The sequence below is a fragment of the Dipteris shenzhenensis genome, chromosome 1 (assembly GCF_047967505.1).
Source record: "Dipteris shenzhenensis isolate YYH24624 ecotype China chromosome 1, Dip_SZ_1.0, whole genome shotgun sequence".
Taxonomy (NCBI): Eukaryota; Viridiplantae; Streptophyta; class Polypodiopsida; order Gleicheniales; family Dipteridaceae; genus Dipteris; species Dipteris shenzhenensis.
This window is the reverse complement of record NC_141596.1, coordinates 74089645-74110000: the sequence shown is the minus strand read 5'-3', so window position 1 is coordinate 74110000 and position 20356 is coordinate 74089645. Positions and strand designations below refer to the sequence as shown.

The 20356-nt window shown below is 50.4% G+C and overlaps 1 protein-coding gene across 3 annotated transcripts in view; it reads right to left on the bottom strand.

Moving 5' to 3' along the window:
• Positions 1 to 20356, bottom strand: part of LOC147906364 (azadirone synthase LFS-like) — a 130366-nt gene that overhangs the window by 99705 nt on the left and 10305 nt on the right. For all 3 annotated transcript variants that reach the window (XM_087378294.1, XM_087378277.1, XM_087378285.1), the window contains exon 3: positions 5323 to 5421. In XM_087378294.1, the coding sequence (XP_087234420.1) occupies positions 5323 to 5421 (99 nt within the window). The remainder of the gene's footprint in view (positions 1 to 5322; positions 5422 to 20356) is intronic.

The following is a 20356-nucleotide window of genomic DNA, read 5'->3' as shown; positions in this document are numbered from 1 at the left end:
AGCTGTTCCACTGGAGTCACCTCCAAGTTCTCTGAGTCCACTAGAGGCTCCCTCGGAGGAGTCTCCTCTCGCTCTGCAGAATGAGTCGAAGCAGGCTCAGAGACCCCTGGAGGCTGAACTGTAGGCTCTGGGTCACTTGTAGGATGAGATGGATCCGGAGTCTCTGATCGAGGCCGACGACTGGGGCAATCCCTAATAAAGTGAGCTCTCTTCCGACAGAAAAGACACTGATCAGGAAGACCCTCGTACAAAACCCTCTGCTGAATTTGGACCCCATCTCCCGTGGAGTACGAAATCAAAGTAGGCAAAGGTCGAGGAGGGGGGAACTCTGAAGTGAATTTGACCCTCGTAACACCTGTACCAGCAAGTGACTGAGCATAGGAAAGTCTAGCACCTGATGGGATGACTGTACCTGCGACACTAGCCATATGCTCCATAGCTCTGCGACAAGAGGTGACCTCATCAGGAAGTCCAGGGAAAAGCATCCAAAAAGAGACCTGTTGCGGTCCCGGGGAAGTAGTACTGAAGTGCTTCCGCCAAGGCCACAAATGGATGACTCTGCTTTGAAACTGAATCGGTGAGCTCATAAGTACTGTTTGAGCCTGCTCTGCAGAATGAAGGCCAAAAGAAAAGTACCCTCTGCCAAGCAATCGGAAAACCATAACTGAGACACCCAATAAGGCCATGCTGGTGTACACCCAATCACGAAACTGTTGGCCTCTACCGGGTAGAAAGCCAATGTGGAAGCGGAGGCACGAGGTCAACAATGAGCGTTGTCACCCCCTCAAAGGTGCAGTCTTGGTACGTCTCCTGGTCGTAGCTCTACGTCTAACCAAGGCCACTGTGACCCCCGTCAGTCGGGCTCCGACCCTAAACAAGGAGGGGATGTCCCCAAGTGTGATCTGTGAGTCAACCTAAAATCTCCATGATGCAAACTCCCTGCTCTTTTCCTGCCTTCCTTTATTCTCTCTCTCTCTCTCTCTCTAGCTCTCTCTTTCACTCTACACAGTACTAGGGCCCAGGACAATAGTCAGGCTGGAGCCCCCCAAAGGATTTTATTACTTGAGAGAAGAAGGAATACATAGTTCAGCGTAGAGCTCTTTGATACAAATTCAAACGTTAATCAATTTTTTTACAAGAGCTTCAAGCTCATTCCAAAATGGCAACATGCCACTTGTCTAAAATCTAGACTAAGTCCTATTACATGCCTCTAAGGGCAATTTCTGGGATCTTCATAGCACTTGGTCACGCAGGTGGCCTCCGAAATACTTGCTATGCTCCAAATTGCTTGGGTCTTTAGCCCCTCGTAGTACCTGCAACAATTAATCAAAGCGCACCACCATGGCACCCATTAATTGTTAGCGCTTTGCGTGCAAATAATAAACTGTGGACTAATCCTAGTCACAGGTAGGCGTCCCCACTGAACAAACATGTGAACAAAACATAGATCACAATTCTTGGTCGACCGAAGTCAACCCTCTTGGTCGTAATTAAGGGGCTTTGACCAATGGTCATGGCGCCTTAATTATGGCCAAGTCTCTCCAACCGAAGCTGGCACATCTCTCCAACCAAAGTTGGCACAACTTGGTTAACTGTAGTTAACCCTCTTGGCGCATGCCAAGTCTCGTTCATTGAAGTCAACACTCTCTGACCGTAATCAATTCTGTGGTTCTCTGGTTAACCGCAACTGTAGTTAACCCTCTTGGCGCATGCCAAGTCTCGTTCATCGAAGTCAACACTCTCTGACCGTAATCAGTTCCGTGGTTCTCTGGTTAACCCTCTTGGTAATAAACCAAGTCTCCCCGATCAAAATCAGGCTTACTTAACAAGAGTCAAGTATCTTTGACTATAGTCAATTCTTTGACCATTAAAAGAACTCTTTGACCATAATTAACACAAATGCAAACTCTTTAATTATGATCAGATAAATGGTCAACTGTACTTTGACTTAGGATATTTACATTTGTGGTGACATCCCCTCGGCTTCTATTCAGTTGACCTCAACTGAAAAGCTTCCTTTTAAACATCCAAAAGCTGTGGATGATCGAACAACATGTCTTCATCCATCCACTTGGCATCCAATGCCGTATAATTCTTGAATTTTACAAGATATATGTAAAACTCCTTGCCCTATGGGCCTTTGCGTACAGTATGGTACACAATCTACTCTGGTTGAAGGACCTCCTCCAACTCATCCACTTCTGGTGGATCCTTTGATATTGGCTCTGTAGGCTCTAGCCCCTGGAATTTCTTTAGAAGACTCACATGGGTGTGTGGAAACCCCAAGCAAACGGCTTCATTAAATAGCTTGGCTAAGATCGGGGCTAGGAGGTTAATCCCACATGCAATGAACTCAGTGCATAGTCCCTCATGATCCTTCGCCCGGCCATTATCAAGTTTCATTACGGCATCCTTTACCCCCCCCTAGTGAAGAGGGTGCCGGATGTGGGGCGTGGCATATGTGATAGGTTAGGGGCTGGCTGATTTGGGATATCGTAGAGCATGCGTGCATAATCAGACCACACCTGAGTGTTAGTGAGTGGTGGGGGGGACCGTCCCTCTAGAAATCTCCGCCAGAAGTCCTTAGGGTTGTTACTGAACAAAATGTTCAATAGCTCCTCCTCATTCCGATGCACGAAGTCAAGTTTCTTCCTGCGTACCACACGGTGGTACTCGCATAGTGTCGTTGATTCGCTCAAAAGGTTGTTTTTTGTTTTGAATCTGAGCTGATGGCATAAAGCCTTACACTCATCATCGTACCAGCTATTACAAGGTACGGTCCCAGGAAGTGATGGACGAGTGGAGCGGGTGGTGTGGGGGAAGGCGTGAAGAGCAACCTCGTATAGTGAGCGAGTGACTAGGGCAGCACGGTCTTCTAGTAAGGGTATAAAGTCAATGTATGCGAGAAGAATGTACAAACGACCAGAGTAAGTAGGTGAGTGATCGCGATCAAAGCGTATATCATGGTAAGTGAAGTAAGAGCTCAACCGGGTAGAAAGTGCTGTGCGGCGGGGGGTAGAAATGCTAAAGAAAAAATAGGTATGGCCCTTGGAGGGAGAGGTGCTATGGTAAAGTCAGTGATGCGAGATGTGAAGGCAGGGGATCCCATGATGTAGTCCACAACACTGAAGCCTCCCCCATGTGGAAAGCAAGTGATGCCACCTAGCGCGGGCCATCTGTCAAGACCATTATAGATAATGAGATCATGCATCCTGCCGAGGTCTAACAGGGCCTACCCATAAGATGTGAACGGTCCTCGTCTGTCAACCGAAACTCGTAGCATACCTACCTCCTCAAGGTCAATGTCTGGCAATAGAGTGGAATCATCCCTGAAGTCGAGGAGTCGTATCTGACGAGTGCCTGTTCTCACGTTGAAGTCCCCAACTAGGAGGACTTTCCCGCGGCTGAAGAAGTCAGCGATGGACTGATAAAGAGCAGCAAATGGGGATGTCTCATCCTCCCCTCGAATATCTCTGGCAAAGCGGAGGTCTCGGGGGGGAAGTAGCAAACTGCGATAAACAAATCCCAGCTATCCATGTGTCGGATCCGAATCGAGAGAGAAACCTGGAGTGTGGATCTCTCTGCTCCACTGAAATGATACCCAAAAGTGTGGATCTGAGGAAATGCCTGCACAGTACCACTGCTTCTACACAACAATAACACTTAGCCGGTGCTTTGAAAAGTAGTTCTGATTTAATATAATTGTGTGCTTGTAGTTCCTTGATGCAACTTTAAAAGGTATGCCTCGAAGTATGAGTATAGCTGTTGGGAGAGAGTAGGAGTACATAGGAAGTGTTTTGCTGCAGGACTGTGGGAAAACAGCTTGCAGGAGGGCTGCTGTAGGAGTTGCTGCTACAGAAGGGGTGCGTCATTTGTGCGAGCAGAAACCTATGAGCAATTTTATCCGAGCGTGTTTTTCAAGAGATTTAAAAAAATGTATTTCTTTAGGAAACATGGTTTTTACACTTTTATTTTCAAAAGGAACTAGATCGCTTTATCATAGATATATACAGAATAGTCACTCCACTTTCACATAGCATAAATTTTCTTGTTAATAGACATCCTTTGTACCCATTTTATTACCTAAAAAGAGTGTTGAAAAATAATTTCTTTAAGAAACATCTCTCACAAATTCTCTCAATGTAATAATATTATACATATGTAATTACTTATTAAACACATTTATGTCAATATGACAAGAGCTTTCTAGTGTTTTTATAGCATAATAACAAGACATTTATGGATATGTTCTAAAGAAGTTAAAATTACTATAAATAAGTATTAACTGTTGGGCTTATGTATCTACTCGCATATAATATATGCAAGATTTAAGATAGTATATGCAAGATTTTGTAAAATATAACTCCCTATATGTGCTCAAATTGCATTTTTTAATCAATTTGAGTGACTGAATGACTATATTTGGACATTGAAATGAAAGTTATGTCACTTTTAAAGTGTTGTCTAAGGTAGTTTCGCCAATGAAACTACCTTGGGAGACCTACTTTAAAGAGGTTTCGCTGGCGAAACTACATTGGATGGATTTCTTCAATGAGGTTTCTTTGGAGAAACCCTTTCATAAATATAGGTTGAGAGAGGGTTTTCAATGTCACCCCCTATTAAGTAAAAGTTGTAAGAAGGATCATAAGGAAATTTTCATAGAGAAAATCTACTCTACATGTGGGTTTCTTCAAAAGCCATCCCATTATGTTATTCACCATCCCCAAAGATTCATGTAAAGATTTGTGTATGAAATAGGCATTCCTATAATTCTTTGCATATTTCTAACTGAAACAATGTTAACTTCCGATCCATTTTTGTCATACTTTTACATAGTTGGTAGCTTTTTTTTTCCTTCGCTTGGATGCTCGGAAGATTTCGCTTGGAAAATGCTCGTCCCCATAGGCCCACACCCAAGGCTGATGCAAACATTCTCTTTTAAAGTTGTTGATCCGTAGGCATTCTATGCATTTGATTGGTCCCATGTTTGGGTACTCGGGTGGGATGTAGTCTTTACATTTCTCATACAGCAATACGTCTCAACTTGTGGGATACTAATGCCCGTAACCCCTTCAAGGGAAGTCCATCTTTAAATGCTAGACCCTAGCCAACTTGAACCGTAGAGAAAACATATGCATTCTTTTGGCAAACATCCTAATTTAAAGAACTTGAAAGGTAAAAAATAAAGATAATTCAATAAATGAATGACCAAGCAAGTAGATATGTGTTTTGCGAAGAGAAGTGACATCAAATTTAAAAAAACAAAGTCATTCAGACCTTACACAATTGCTCTAGATGATAAAAGGTCAAATATAATCATACCAATAGATGGCCATACATTAGGTCCATAGAAACACCTTGACGCCCTTGGATCATCTTCTTTTACTTCAACACCTAAGTAATACCCCTCCTTGCAGTCTCCTAGTCAATCATACAGCAAAAATGCCTTAGCACACATGCAATAACAATCTCATGGTATCTACCCAAAGAGATGAAGTACTTAATCAAACAATGTCCCCACAAAAGAAATCTGCATCCTTGGTCTTTGGGCACACATCAAAGAAGGTTATACCGGGCAGTAGAGATAATCTGAAAAATATGGGGGAGCAGCCAGCCAAAAATCTAGGAAGCTACTTGAAAGAGATTTTGGAACACCGCAATACGATACCGACTAGCACACAAGTTAGCCCAACAAGTACTCAAACAAGTCTGTAATATTTTCTCACACTATATGTAAGTGATCACTATTAGTTGATAGTGATCGCCAGTCCCCTAGATCCTGAAGGGTCTCACGCATACTTTAATACAATCATATCACATCATCTCTCTCTCTCTCTCTCTCTCTCTCTCTCTCTCTCACACACACACACACACACACACACATGTTTGGCCTATATACCAGGTTTGGTGGTTCAGGGGGGAGCCTAGCTGACACCTTGATCCCTCTCTTGTTGTTGCAAACGAGATAGTGCTTACCTCAAACTCAGCCGATAGTTTATAGAGGAACCTAGATGCTTTGCATTGATCTTTCATACCTCCCTGCCAACCCCACACTTTTACATACAGAGGTGACTCTGTTGAGATTGTCAGTTCATACACATATCTAAGTGTGGTCTTCACTGTGTTCATGATGCTCTTGGCAGCGGATACCTGGCTGACATAGGGGTACGTGGCATGAGCTCTCCTTGAGCGACATTGTTTCCAAACACACTTTTAGGAGCCCATGACAAAGGGTTGGCTCTTCGATACCTTGGACACACCTGCCTTGACGTATAGCCCACTATTTTGGGGGCCTAACCTACTGGAAAGAATGTGGCATAGGGTGGAGGCCCTAGGTCATGATGTTCTCGTGCATGATCCAAGGTAAATCATCAGTACCACACGTAATCATCCATGCAAATTGTGCCGCACCACTGATGGTGATACATGCGCTCTTCTAGAGAATAACCAGTATCTGATGGGTACAGGAGACAAATGCTTAGAGATATCTCGGTCCAGCAATGAAGTCTTTGACAACGATTAGCAAAATAGGGTCACATCTCTTGGTCGGCCAGAGTCTCTTCATGGACATGGCCTCGGATGGACCACCTCCTACCACTGTAGTATGATCTTGCCTCTCCCTTCCTTCATATCACTCATGGAGAGATACTGGCTCATCTAGTTAGATCTCTGCAGTAGATAGCAAATACAGGATACTTGGGTGATGTGGTAGATGACTTGGGTATCAAGACAGACTTCTATAGGGAACATCTTCTCGGGCTCACAGAGGATGGCCTCCTTCATTGACCTAGATACATGGAGGTCCACATGTCACATGCCATGAGAATTGCCATCGGACAGATACATGTATCATCACATTGTGATTGACAGACTCAAGGGCATAAATCAGTCTTGCAAGCTCTGCCTCACTAAGGTGGAGATAGAGGAATACTACATATGCTGATGCACGGTATACTATGAGACTCAAGGGAGGTTCCACTATCTCTTCAGGGAGAAATTTGGTCCACTATCGAAGTTCATGGACTTCCCGGACCAAAGATGCCTTAGAATGTTCTTACTTGAGATATGTTGACATAGAGAGATTCTCCATAGAGATACCTCATATACCACCCCCCTATATTAGACCACTATCACAGCTTCGTCAGAGCTAGTGGATGGCAAGGACGACCCTATAGATGCACCAACACCAGTAAGACCGGCCCCACCAGGATGTACAAGAGGTATCAAACAGGAGCGCGCCTCTACCACCCAATGTGTCAACAAGCCCCCGTGATGGAAGAACCCCTCTGGACGACATCTGCAGATCCGAGATATCTTAAAAGTGGCATCAAATAAAGTAGAGATTTTACAAATATCCAAGTCTTGACAAGCTTCATCAATCGTATGCAAGATTTTCTCCCTCGTCTTCATCAACAGCAAATGGTTTTTCTTCACCAAGACTACGCCAAGAAACTCCAAAGCAAGACATTTAACGAATCGATGCATCATTTTCCACAAGCGTGAAATTTAAAAGGCAATCTCTTTGTCAAGGTCACTCATTACAACATTTGCCTTACCTTTGACTTGATTCTCTTTTTTCTATGTCTTCACTATACTTTTTCTCTAGCATCTTTCACTTGTGTAACCAACTCGACTACAAAAAGAACACATGATTTTGCTCTAGACATTCATTTTCTTAAATTTGCTAATTGCATAAGCTTTCTCACATGCAACAATGTCAATTATTATGCTAGAATCGCTGCAATAATTTCATTGAAAGTTACTTCTTCATTTTGAGCATTTCATAGGAATTTGCCTTCCTTGCATTGTTTTTTGGCAAGCTTAAGAACAATGTTTCTTTTGCTTCCTCATTATCAATTTGAACTTTTACTTCTTGGAGTTGCTTCAAGTTGTATTTAATTTTATTAAAATGAAAAGATGAACTGCCTTCATGCATAGCTCTACAACTCTTGTTTCGATCTAGCCTTTGAATTATTTTTTGCTTTGCTGCCAATTAGGACATCTACGTTGTTCCATACCTCTGCTGCTGTTTTCAAGAAATCCACACAGTGAACATATCCTGCGAGGCTGGTTTAATGAACCCAAGAGCCCGTTCATTTCTCTTGTCCCGCATCTCCATCTTCTCTACTTTTTTTTTTCCGAGAAAACAGTTCTAATTATATTACTTCGAGAACAAGATACAAGAGGTCAGCTTATAGCTGACGGGCTGCGTTCACAAACCGGACGCAGCCCAAAAGGTAGCATAATAAATCATACTCTCACGGAGGAATATGCTGAGTGTGAATGAACAGCCATCGGGGTGGTGAGTAGTGCCACCGAAGGCCCTGCGTAGTCTGCTCGAAGAAGAGGCTCTGTGAATCCCAAGCCTGGAGGAAGCGTCTCCGCTTCTCCTGCCCAGCCCGGGAGTCTCCCTGAATCTGGTCCCACTGGCCTCTGAGGGTATGAATAATCTCACTCCAAATCTCCGCCATGATCTGGGCAGTCGATAAGGAGGTGCCACCGAGGATCTGCGCGCAGCGCGAGGTCCAGATGTGCCATCCTGTAATGCTACTGATAATCTCCCAGACTGGCTGCCTCTCCCAAACTCCTGTAACAGCCTCTGCTAGGTGCTGTGGGATACCCTCGAGCGGCCCCCACGTCCCCTGTGTGATAAGGAAAGTGGGGTCCTGCTGGCATGCCTCGAACAAGTGATGAAGACCAGGTGCGGTGCTGCACCAACAGAACGCGCCCCAAGTGATCACTCCTAGCTCTGGTGCTGCACGAGTAAGAAGCCCGAAAGTCCACCTCCACACTTCCTGGGCGCGCATGCAGCTCCACAGGCAGTGTTTTGGTGACTCCTCATCCGCATGGCAAATCTGACAGCAGCCGTCCTGGCCTATCTGCCTCAACCAGCTCCCCACTGGAAGGCCTTTGTGGGTAAGAAGCCACAGGAAGTATGAGATCTTCCGCGGCCGCCAGCTCTCCCACAAGGCCTTCCAGAAAGCCTGCAAAAAGAACCTGGAAATACCCTGTGCGTACCAGCTAGGACGCTGGGTGGGGGGGCGGCTCTGCATCCTCCCGAGAACTCGCCTGCCCAGAGTCGTGCTGTAAGCGAAGAAGGAAGTCTGCCCCTGTCCTGTCACAATCTCTGGCCACCACCACTCTCCTGGGTCCCACTCAAGCTCTGACAAGGCCCGCCCCTCCCAGAGCCAAAGACGCCAAAGCTGCAACTGGTCCTGCTCAATACTAGGGTCGGTATGCCAGACCTTCCCCAGAAGGCCTACGACCCTAACCCTCTGCCACGGGAGTAGGGGGTCAATGAGCGCATCCTCTCTCCTGAGTCGTCCGTCCCCTGAAACCGCGAAGAAGGCGATAGAGGAGTCATCCAAACGTCCTGCGACCACCAGTGGGATGCCACGGGGGGTGAACTGTCCCAGCCAGTGGGTGTCTCCAGGCATGAGGACCTGAGGCTCAGGTGGAGCCAACCAAGCGGCTGGGATCGCGCCGTCGATCTCCGTGCGTCTCGCCTGGACTCCGCGTGCACCTCCCGCTGCGTCTGCCAGATCGGCCATCTCCAGATGTCTGTACGTGTCCCTCCAAACTCGAAGGGACCGGGCTGGCCCCCTCATCCAGCCGTCCCACCTGATATGTGATCTCTCCCCCAGCTGAAGGCCCTCGGCGTCTCTGACCTGCCCATTCCAGACGAGCGGCTGGCGATCGATCTCCTCCTGACAGCTGGGCTGGGACTGAATGAGGCTGAGACGGAGCCGCCTCCAAACCATGAGGAGGCTACGAACGAGTGGGGAGCGGGGCTGAGTGAGCGGGGCGGAAGTGAAGATCCACCTGAAGGACGGTAGCCACTCTCCACCTCGGCGCGGGACACAAGAGCCGACTCCCTGCTGAAGTAGCATCTTCCACGTCTGCCCCCCTGGGGTCAAACCGCGGATGATAAGCTTGCCTAACAAGGCCTGACTCTGAAGCTCCGGATCAATGACCCCCAGACCCCCCTCCGCCTGCGGAAGAATGACTGTCTGCCAAGCAACCCTGGCTCTGGTATCTCTCTGCCCATCCTCCCCAGACCAAAGAAAGTTCCGAACCAGCCTCCTGAGCTGTGCCACGCTGGATCTCGAGAAGCACCAACAGGAAGCCACATACCAAGCCGTGGCTAGAAGGACCTGGTTAACTACTAAAGCACGACCTGCAAGGGACAGCTTAGCAGTGCTCCAGAAAGCCAGCTTCCGTCGGATGGAATCTAGCACCGGGAGAAACTGCTGAGCTGGCGTAATGTCTAGGCCAACCTGGAAGCCAAGGTATCTAGCTGTCTGTCCACGTGGAATCCATCTGAAGCCCAGGAATCGCCCCCACTGAGAACACGCCCCCGGGTCTGTGAGAAAACCAACTGATTTGTTCCAGTTGATTTTCGCACCAGCGGCCGAGCAGAAAACCTCCAGGGCCATCCGCACCCTCTCTAGCATCCTCTCATCGTCCTGGACATAAAGGGCTGTATCATCTGCGTACTCTGAGTCCAGAAGCTCCGTGTCCTCCCGGAGTGGAAGGCGAACACCCCTGAGCCCTGTGGACCTCGCCCGAAGGTAGTAAGTCATGGCCTCGGCGAAGAAGAGAAACAGATAAGGAGCCAGGGGACAGCCCTGACGTACCGATCTCTCCAAGCTGAAACGCTCACCCATCCTGCCTCCAATGATGACTCTGCTAGACGCTGTCCTGTACAAAGCTGAGATACCCTGAATCCAGCCTGCCGGGAAACCTAGTCGCTCCAGAGTCCCCTCCAAAAAGGACCAATCCACGCGATCGTAGGCCTTCTCGAAGTCGAGAAGTAAAATGGCAAGGTGTGAACCGCTGTACTGAGCCCACTCCGCCGCCTCTGAAAAGGTGAAGACATTATCCAGGATACTGCGATCCTGGACAAAGCCTGTCTGAGTGTCATGGACGAGGTCTGGGAGTAGAGGTCGAACTCTGGCACTGATCATCTTGGCGAGGATTTTGTAGGCAGTGGTAAGGAGAGTGATCGGACGCCACTGGCGGATCTCCTGTCTATCTCCTCCCTTCGGGATGAGGCAAATCAGTCCCGAGGAAAGGCTCTCTGGCATCTGACCGCTGCTGAAAATCCCTTGCAGAGCTGCAAGGAGGGGCTGATGGATCTGGTCCCAGAAGGAGGTGAAGAAAGCTCGGGATAGCCCATCCTCACCTGGGCATTTCTGCCCATCAATAGCCATCAAGGCCTCCAACATCTCATCCGCGGTGAACGGCGCCAACAACGTCGCCTGCATGCTGGGCTGGACCAGGGATGGAATGTGCCTACACACCTCCTCACGGTCACGACTAGCACGAGGGGCAAGTGGCTCCTGCTGGAAGAGGGTCCTGTAGAAGTCAGTGGCCAACCCCAGGACCTCCCCCGGGTCCGTAACAATATGACCATCCGCTGTCCTGAGACTCCGTAGCTGATCACCTGCAGCTCTCTGGCCGTGTGTCCTGAAGAACTCCCTGCACATCCGGTCACCCTTCCGGGCCCAGAAGGAGAGAGAGGCGTGAAAGGAGAACTCGGAGCGACGCTGGAGGGTCTCCTCCAAGAGGGCTCTGGCTCGAAGGGCCTGGATCCGAAGCTCCTCCGAGCCCGGGGAAGACTGCTGAAGTCGCTGAATGGAGGCGAGGTCCCTCCGAAGAGCTCTCTCTCTGCCCCACCAATCCTGTCGAACCTGTAGGGCTGCGAGCTGGCAGATCTGGCTGGACTCCTGCAGAGCCTGCGCGACCGAGTCTACCAGATCCATGCCCTCCCCCCAGTCCCTGTCCCAAAGACTGCAAATGCTGCTACGGACGTCCGCCCTCGAGAAGATGGAATCGGGAATCCTGCATGATCGGGGGGGGAGAGTCTGGGCTGCCGAATCTAATGAGGAGCACAGGCGCATGGTCGGATAGTGTCGTCCCTGGAACAATGCCCGCCTGGCCACCTCTGCTGATGGCCCAATCGCTGACATAAAACCTATCAAGCCGCTCCAGGAGTCTGCCTCCTTCCCTGCAGAAGCCCCAAGAGAAGTCCAGGCTCCCGTGCCAACGCCGGAAGGACGGGTCTCTCCAACTGTCCCTCCCTCCTGTCGCGAAGATGAAAGAGTCCCAAGCTGACTGCTCTGCCTGAGCCATACCTGTGAACTCCGGATCTCTACCCTGCTGGTCCTCCAAGGTCTCCAGGTTGTTGAAGTCTCCTCCAACAATCCAGGAATCCATGTCTGGAAGAATCCCTGTAAGTGTCCTCCAGAAGGTGGCTCTGCATCTGAGGTCTGTGGGAGCATAAATGTTGAGGATTCCTATCTTGGATCCCTCCAAATTCAGGCCTACCCAAAGGGCTCGGCCTGGGATCAACGTGCCGTGACCGAAAACTGACTGAGCTAACTGCTCGCACACGGAGGTACAGACCCCCCCGCTCCTCCCCTGTGCGCCGATCGAAGGCTCCCAATAAGTGTAGGAGCGTCCAGGGAGAACCTTCCCGCAGCTACGGGCATGAGCCGCAGAAAGCTTGTGCTCCTGGAGCAGCAGTACATCCAATCGACCAATCACTGCAGGCTGAAGTTCCTGACGCAAAATGAGCTTCCTGGGACCACGGGTACTCGAAGAGTGAAACCCGTTCACATTCCAGGATACGAGGTGTAGGCTCATGGAGAGGGATGGGGGGCTGCGAACAGCTGTCTGCTCGCAGAAGAAGTCGAAGAAGAATCAGACAGATCGGAGTGGAGGCGCTGCCGCTTGTGAGAAGGTTTGGAGGGGGAGACGGGGTCGTCCTGCCCGTTCTTCAACACCTTCAGCAAAGGCGAGAGGCCTCTAGTGCCATGAACAAATGCTTTCTCGAGCCAGCTCGAGATCTCTGAAGCAGTCATCCCGTAGAAGGTTCGGAGTTTCTGTTGGGACCAAGCTCTGACATCCTGGGGAAGAGGCCATGCCAGGGGGGGTCTGAGGATCACGATCAATCGGAAACGTTTGGCAGCGCAACGCCACCGCAAGCGCACATCGCCCTCGGACCACTGAGTCTCGAGGAGCTGCCCACCGGACGGGCCTATCCAGGAGCAAATCTGGGCGTGTGTCTGCTCTCTGAGAGCCTCCCACACCGAGTCGTCTGTCCAGGTCTCGGTGCCATCGCTGAGGAACGTGAAGGCGAAGCTAGGGCCATCCCTGGGAGCCAAGGCACCAATCCTCCCATCCGCCCCTTTGCGGAGCATGAAGATACTAATGTCGAGACAAGCCGGGAAGGTCCCAAGGTCGGCCACATCCAGGTAGTCCCAGGGGCCAGATCTGTAAAAGTCTCGAGGGAGCTCTCTCTCCTGGAGCTGAGACCCAGCTGAGTCTGCCACTGAGGGGCTGGCGGGAAGGGAAACCTGCTCCACTGGTGGTACAGACACCGGGTGTCCTGCAAGCGGGGGAGGAGGGGGAGGAGGCTGCGGGATAGGCGACTCGGGCTCCACGGAGGCGACTGGCGGGGAAGGTGGAGGAGGTGGAGCGGAGGCTGCACTCGGCTGGGAAGGTGACGGTGCAACTAACTCTGTAGGAGGGGCGAGGGGAGCAGGGGGAGGAGGGGGATGGGGATGCATCTGGAACTGGGGCTGAGAGGGAGGGGGAGGGGGAGGGGACTGAGGAAAAGGAGGCGGGGGCTGAAACTGCGGGGCGGGCGAAGGGGGGGGAAACTGGGGAAACCGGGGAGAAGGCGGGGGGGTGGGAGAGAGGAGGATCTGAGGCTGTGGAGGGCGGGCTGCCGTCGAAGAAGAGGCTCTCCCAGGTCCCTGGGGCATCTGCCTGTCAGGCCTGTGGAGTGCTGCTGCAGGAATGGTGACCTCTGCCTCCTTGCCTTTATCCGAAATCTTCTTATTCTTTCCTCTTTTCCTTCGAATCTCGGTCCAACCGCCCACTACCTCTGGCCCAGGCTCCGACTGCCTCGGCTCCTCCTGACGTGGCTGTCCGGGGGGGGGAGGTGGGGGAGGAGGGGGCGGGGGCGGGAAGGGTCGAGACGAGCTGGCAAAGCGTGGACAAGCAGCCGCCAAGTGCCCAAAGCCATGGCACCGCAGGCACTGACCTGGCTGACCGGTGACTATCATGCTCTGGGTGATACTGCCGGCACCTGTAACGATCTCGATCACTGTAGGGAGAGTCGCAGGATCCGCCACAGCCACACGGACTCGGGGAGCTCCTGCCGTGGTCACAGCGTCGGCAAAGGTGTCGTGCATAACCCAGCCAAAATGGGAGCCCAAGTCCCTGACAATCGGCCGCAGCTCAGTAGCAAGCCCTGGAAAAACGAGTGTCACTGGGTGGCGAGGTATACGGAACCGAGTGTCGAAATCCGCTGCGCTGAAACCACGGTACCACGGGACTATCATGATGATCTTCCCATCCACCGATGTGGGGGAACCGGCAATCAGACTGCTCGCAGCTTTCTCACTGGAGAGTTTGAGCCAGAAGATGCCCCTTCCCATAAGGGCCACCTCCTCGATATGGCCATCCTCTAGCAAGAGAGTGGACTGGAGCCAGTCCCTGATGGTAGACCTGGAGGGGGAGTGTCCAATGACTCTACCGTAAACAGAGGTACGAGCAAAGTCACTGGCTACCTCCTGAACACGAGATGATTGTTGCTCTGTCAGGATAACGCGGTAGGCATCTGGAGAGGGAGGGTCCGACTGGGCCTCCGGATCCGGGCTGGGGGCCGCCATACCGCCAAGACTAACTGCAAGCTTCCGATGAAGAAAAACAGGCTGCCACCCAAGAAGAGATGAAGCGGCGGTGGAGCCTGGGGGTGAGGCGGCGAGGCGGGATGGAGCGGAGGGGGCGGCTGGAGCGGAGGGGGCGGCTGGAGCGGCGGCGAGGCGAGGATGGAGCGGAGGCGGGCGAGGCGAGGCGGGATGGAGCGGAGGCGGGCGAGGCGAGGCGAGGCGGGATGGAGCGGAGGGGGCGAGGCGAGGCGGGATGGAGCGGAGGCGGGCGAGGCGAGGCGAGGCGGGCTAGAGCGGAGGCGGGCGAGGCGAGATGGAGCGGAGGGGGCGGCTGGAGCGGCGGCGAGGGGGGGGGGGTTGGAGCGGGGGCGAGGGGCGGTTGGAGCGAGGGGGCGGGATGGAGCGGAGGTAGGGGACGGGGATGGAGCGAGGGGGCGGGATGGAGCGAGGGGCGGAGGTGAGGCGAGGGGCGGAGGTGAGGCGAGGGGCGGGATGGAGCGAGGGGCGGAGGTGAGGCGAGGGGTAGCGGGGTGCCGGCGGGGGGGGAGGAGAGGGGACGGGGGTCGAGGGCGGGCGGGAGGGGTGGAGGTGGACGCGGCGAGGGGGGGGGGGAGCGAAGGGGAGGTAGGGGCTAACGGCGAGGGGGGGAGGGGAAGCTCGCAGGAGCGATGCGATAAAGCCTTAATCTCTCTGATCACCCCTCTGCAAAATATGGAGAACGGCTTGCATTGAAGAGTAATGCCACAAATGTCAGAAACTCCATCTTCTCTACTATCTTCTCTCCAATGACAATTGTCTTAATGGACGCCTCCATCATATGCATCTGAATGTTTAACTTCGAAGGATGAAAGTTCTCACCAATTAACTCCATGATGGTTAAGCTGATAGAGTTAGCCACTTCACCCATGATCTTAGCATTGGGCCTCATTCAGCACATCAACAAAATTCTCAGAGCCAAACCTCATCATCAAATAAACTCTCTTCCACTCAAAACATGTATCACATCTGACTTTGATATCAATGGAAGGCATCAAGCCAAGCCTTACTCGGTCTTGCATAGAAGAATGAGGGGAATAGCCTGTTGAATCATGAATGGACTGCTACCTACACAACAAGCTTAGCAGGGGCGGGGGTGAGGGGAAGAAGCAAGGGTACGGAGGAAAGGAGGTGGAGAAGCGAGGGGGTATGGGCGGTGGAAATCAAAAAAACAGTGGTTCAGCATCAGATGTGGTCATTCATGGATGGATACAGTGGGTACACCTAGATCATTGCATCCATTCATGGATACACTGGATATGGTAGGCATGAGATGTATTCATTCATTCATAGACACAGTGGACAACCAAATCTCAATCTAACATAACATGGAGATCACAAACCCCAGCTACTTTTGATTTCTACTTCAAGGCCCTATTTGGGATGGGGTGGGTGTCGCCATTCTTAGATAATGACTCTACGGTCCCTGATCCTATATATGGCCCATTTTCCCTTTTCCCTTGCCTCCATTTGTCTTGATGCCTTCTTTCTGTTGCTTTATTTGATCGGTGTGAGTTCTTCATTAATAACGAATGGGGTCCCTTCAGGTACACAGCCTATGGGACCACTAGTGCATTGGACTTCGCTTTTTGAGAAAGCAATGGGACCCCATGGCCCTAACTAAGCAGCTTTATTGAGACTTTCCAGGGGAAAGATCTCATATTATACACCACGATCCACAAAATCCTAGAGAGGGCGACTATTATCGAGGCCCACATTCACAAATGCATACATTACGCCATGCTACTTTCCACCACAGATCTCAGATAATGCCAAGATTGCCTCTAAGAGAAGACATGTTTCTCCTTTTTCGCACTTTTTGAAGACATCGAGAGATACCTACAGCTGCGGGAGGTCCTACTCACAGGGAGGTTCAATGCCAAAACTAGGGATAGGTAGGCACATATCCTAGATTTCCAGGAGGATGCTATCATATTTCCATCCACACATGGTGACTTCAGCTGAGGATGTGCCAAAGGCTGAGCCCCCATTCTGCCTCTTCAATCTAGGAGCTGGCAGTTTGCAAAGGAAATGGGCTCTTTTCTGCCCAAGCTTGCTCACAGCCATTCCAAAGCCATCCTTGGTTCCTCTCCCTTGTTTCGAGTCCTTCATAGTCCCTTTCTGCCTATATAGGCAGCCTCACTACTTTGGCAACTCTCTTCTCAGCCATTCTTCCTCTTTTTCCATTCTTTTCCCACCAGCCCCTTCCTCTCTCTTGCCTTTTCAAGCCATTCAAGCCCTTTCACTTTCTCATTCTATCTTCTATTCTACCCTTCTCTCTTTCCCAATCTTCTCGCTTTTGCTTTAGTTTCTCCTTGAGCTAGTAGCGAATGTCATGGCGGATTCATGGTTTGTGAGGTGCCCCTCTAGTTTTCAAGCCATTCAAGCCCTTTCACTTTCTCATTCTATCTTCTATTCTACCCTTCTCTCTTTCCCAATCTTCTCACTTTTGCTTTAGTTTCTCCTTGAGCTAGTAGTGAATGTCATGGCGGATTCATGGTTTGTGAGGTGCCCCTCTGGTTTTGGCTAGAGGAGCTCCCAAGGCAGCATCCATGAATCCCTTTACCTATTGCATCTCACTTTCCCTAAAGGACGAAAGGTAGACTGAGCGAGGTAGGTAAGAACTATGTTTGGTCGCCTGTGTCACATATCAAAGGCACCCCACAACTATTCCCCCTTTCTTAGACCCTTTGCTCCTAGGGAGACCTCTTTTACCTTGGTGCTCAAATCCCACAACTCTTTTGCGGAGGGAGGAAGCTTCTTAAAAGTCTCTAACAATGCCCTCATGATCCCTCCCTCTTTAGCATTTATTGTCATCCTACAAACCAAAATTTGTATAGCCCCCATGTGTGCAAAAGACAAACCAATAAAACAAGGTATGTCGCTATTTTTGGGTGCTCATAATCCTAAGTAATGATTTTTTATTTTTTAATTTTTATTTATATATTAAGTTATTTATTATTTTATTATTTTATTATTTATTTATATTTTTAGGGGGGATTTTGAAAGGGGGAAAGAAAGGGGGGGGGGGGGTTAAAGTAGGGGAGAGAGTAAGGGGCTTTCTTCTTAGGTCTCCTATGGTGGGTGGTGGCTTGGCTCAACTGGAAGTTCTTCCACCCTGTTTGTGGCAACTTGGTTGGCTAGGGCTCCCTCAAACAAAAGAAAAATGATCACACAGGTGAAGACATCTCAACAAGCAATAGAGGTCAACGCTATGTGTGTAGCATATGCATCAAATAACCCCCATATTAGGATTTGGTCTAGCATTGAGAGGCCTCTCGAGATACATAGAGCTGATTCACCTATAGATGAAGGAATTGGAGAGGGTGAGCACTGAATTGAACTCTTGCAGATAGAACCGGTGCGCAAAACAGAGCAACTAGCCTACGGTCTCCGTTCCGCCCAGAGCCATCCGGGTTCATCTGAGGCTCCAAAAAGCCTCGCAACCCGAGAGTGGGCTGCCCCGGGAAATGCTCCGTCTACCCTCAGTGCGGTCAGTCAAGGGATGCCTTCCCGCACTTGCATGTAGCCTAGTTGGCAGTGTGCCAACTCTATCTGAAGCCGTCCAGCCATCAGGCCACTCATGGCCCCCCTCTGGTGTCCAAACCAGGACCTACCGGATAACCGAGCTACTCAAATGCCTTCTTCTCATATGGGGGGCTTACAAGTAGAGTTAGCTGGTTCCCGCGTTACACGAGAGTGGAGCATTGATATCTAACACCCCCCCTCAATGTCCACCCGCAAGTGAACTTACTTTTTCGGCCCAATGCCAAGTCGATGAAGATGCCTCTCCAGCAAGTCTCTTCCAAGAGCCTTCGTAAAGATGTCCGCAGCATTCTCTATAGTCGGATAGTAAAACCAAGTCGACCTCTCCATCCATGATGAGCTCGCGTACAAACTGATATTGAATCTCAATGTGTTTTGTGCGAGCGTGGAACACTAGGTTCTTTGCAATTGCCATGCAACTCTGATTGTCACATGATAACTGTATAGGCTTGTTCTGCATTGCACCCATGTCCCCCAAAATCCTCCTCAACCACACTGCCTCGCAAGAAGCAAAGCATGCAGATTTGTACTCGGCCTCGGTAGAAGAAAGAGCAACTGTGGGTTGCTTCTTGCTGACCCATGACACAACTCCAGATCCAAGTAAGAAACAGTACCCTGTCACTGATCTCCTGCTGTCCACGTCTCTTGCCCAATCCGAGTCACAGAATCCGCAACAGATAACAGGATCTCGTACATAAGAGAGAAAACAAGATAGTATGGAGAATCAAAATTTTGATTATTGTAGAACTGATACAATAGATGGCGCTGCTTCCCAACCGTGCACTCCTGTGAAAGAAGCTCCGATGGCGTGCTGGAAACAGTAGAAGACGAAGGCTGAATGCTAAGGAATCAAGGTTACTATAGCCAGTGATGAAATGGGCTTCACGGGCTTGCTCTTATATAGCCACCAGTCGTAGTCGGTTAGGCTCAATTGGGTGACCGACCCAGTCCGCCCAAAACGGTCGACTGGGGGGTCGGTCCCGAAATAGGCCACCGACCATACGATAGAACCGGTGCGCAAAACAGAGCAACTAGCCTACGGTCTCCGTTTGGCCCAGAGCCATCCGGGATCATCTGAGGCTCCAAACGGGCCTCGCAACCCGAGAGTGGGCTGCCCCGAGAAATGCTCCGTCTACCCTCAGTGCGGTCAGTCAAGGGATGCCTTCCCGCACTTGCATGTAGCCTAGTTGGCAGTGTGCCAACTCTATCTGAAGCCGTCCAGCCATCAGGCCACACATGGCCCCCATCTGATGTCCAAACCAGGACCTACCGGATAACCGAGCTACTCAAATGCCTTCTCCTCATATGGGGGGCTCACAAGTAGAGTTAGCTGGTTCCCGCGTAGTTACACGAGAGTGGAGCATTGATATCTAACAGGCGCAACCCAAAGTTGGGATGAAGAAAGGCATGCTTGAGGGAGGGGACCCTACCTATGGGAACCAGTTGGGGATCCCATGGGGGGGACATGCACGCACATGCGCGTGCGCACGAGAGAGAGAGAGAGAGAGAGAGAGAGAGAGAGAGAGAGATGTATTAACGTCTTCAAAAGGCCTCGCGGGCCTATGAGACAAACAACAAAACTAAAATTGACACATGCTCATACAAGCCACAAGGGGTTGAGGCAAAGGGCCCTTTGTTGAGTACTATGCTAGACTAGAATCAGAGATACAAAACATGTAAGCTCCAAGTCTAAAACTAGTGACTAATAGCTAGACTCGGTCTTAAATAAGGAGTCAGAAGACATATCCAAGTGCCATGGTGGCCCTCCTGTGAGCTGCAAAGATGTCTTGTATCTGTGTCAATGTGTCTTGAAGCACCGCTATCAACATACCAACCATCACTATCCTCAATCACCACGTGCGTTGTGCCGAGGTTGTGCCATGCTCTATGACTAGAATGAGCTCCCCGTTTTCATTATTTGTGGACTCAGCACTGTCTTTTCAACACTATTTTTGGCCCACTCAGAAGTTCTTGGCATATCTAGATCAGCGACTTGTTGCTATTTTCCTTCTTGAGGCCTCGAGACACAGAGATCACGTACGAGCATAGAAGAGAGCATATAAGGGGCCGATCGATCCCATTCAAAGCAT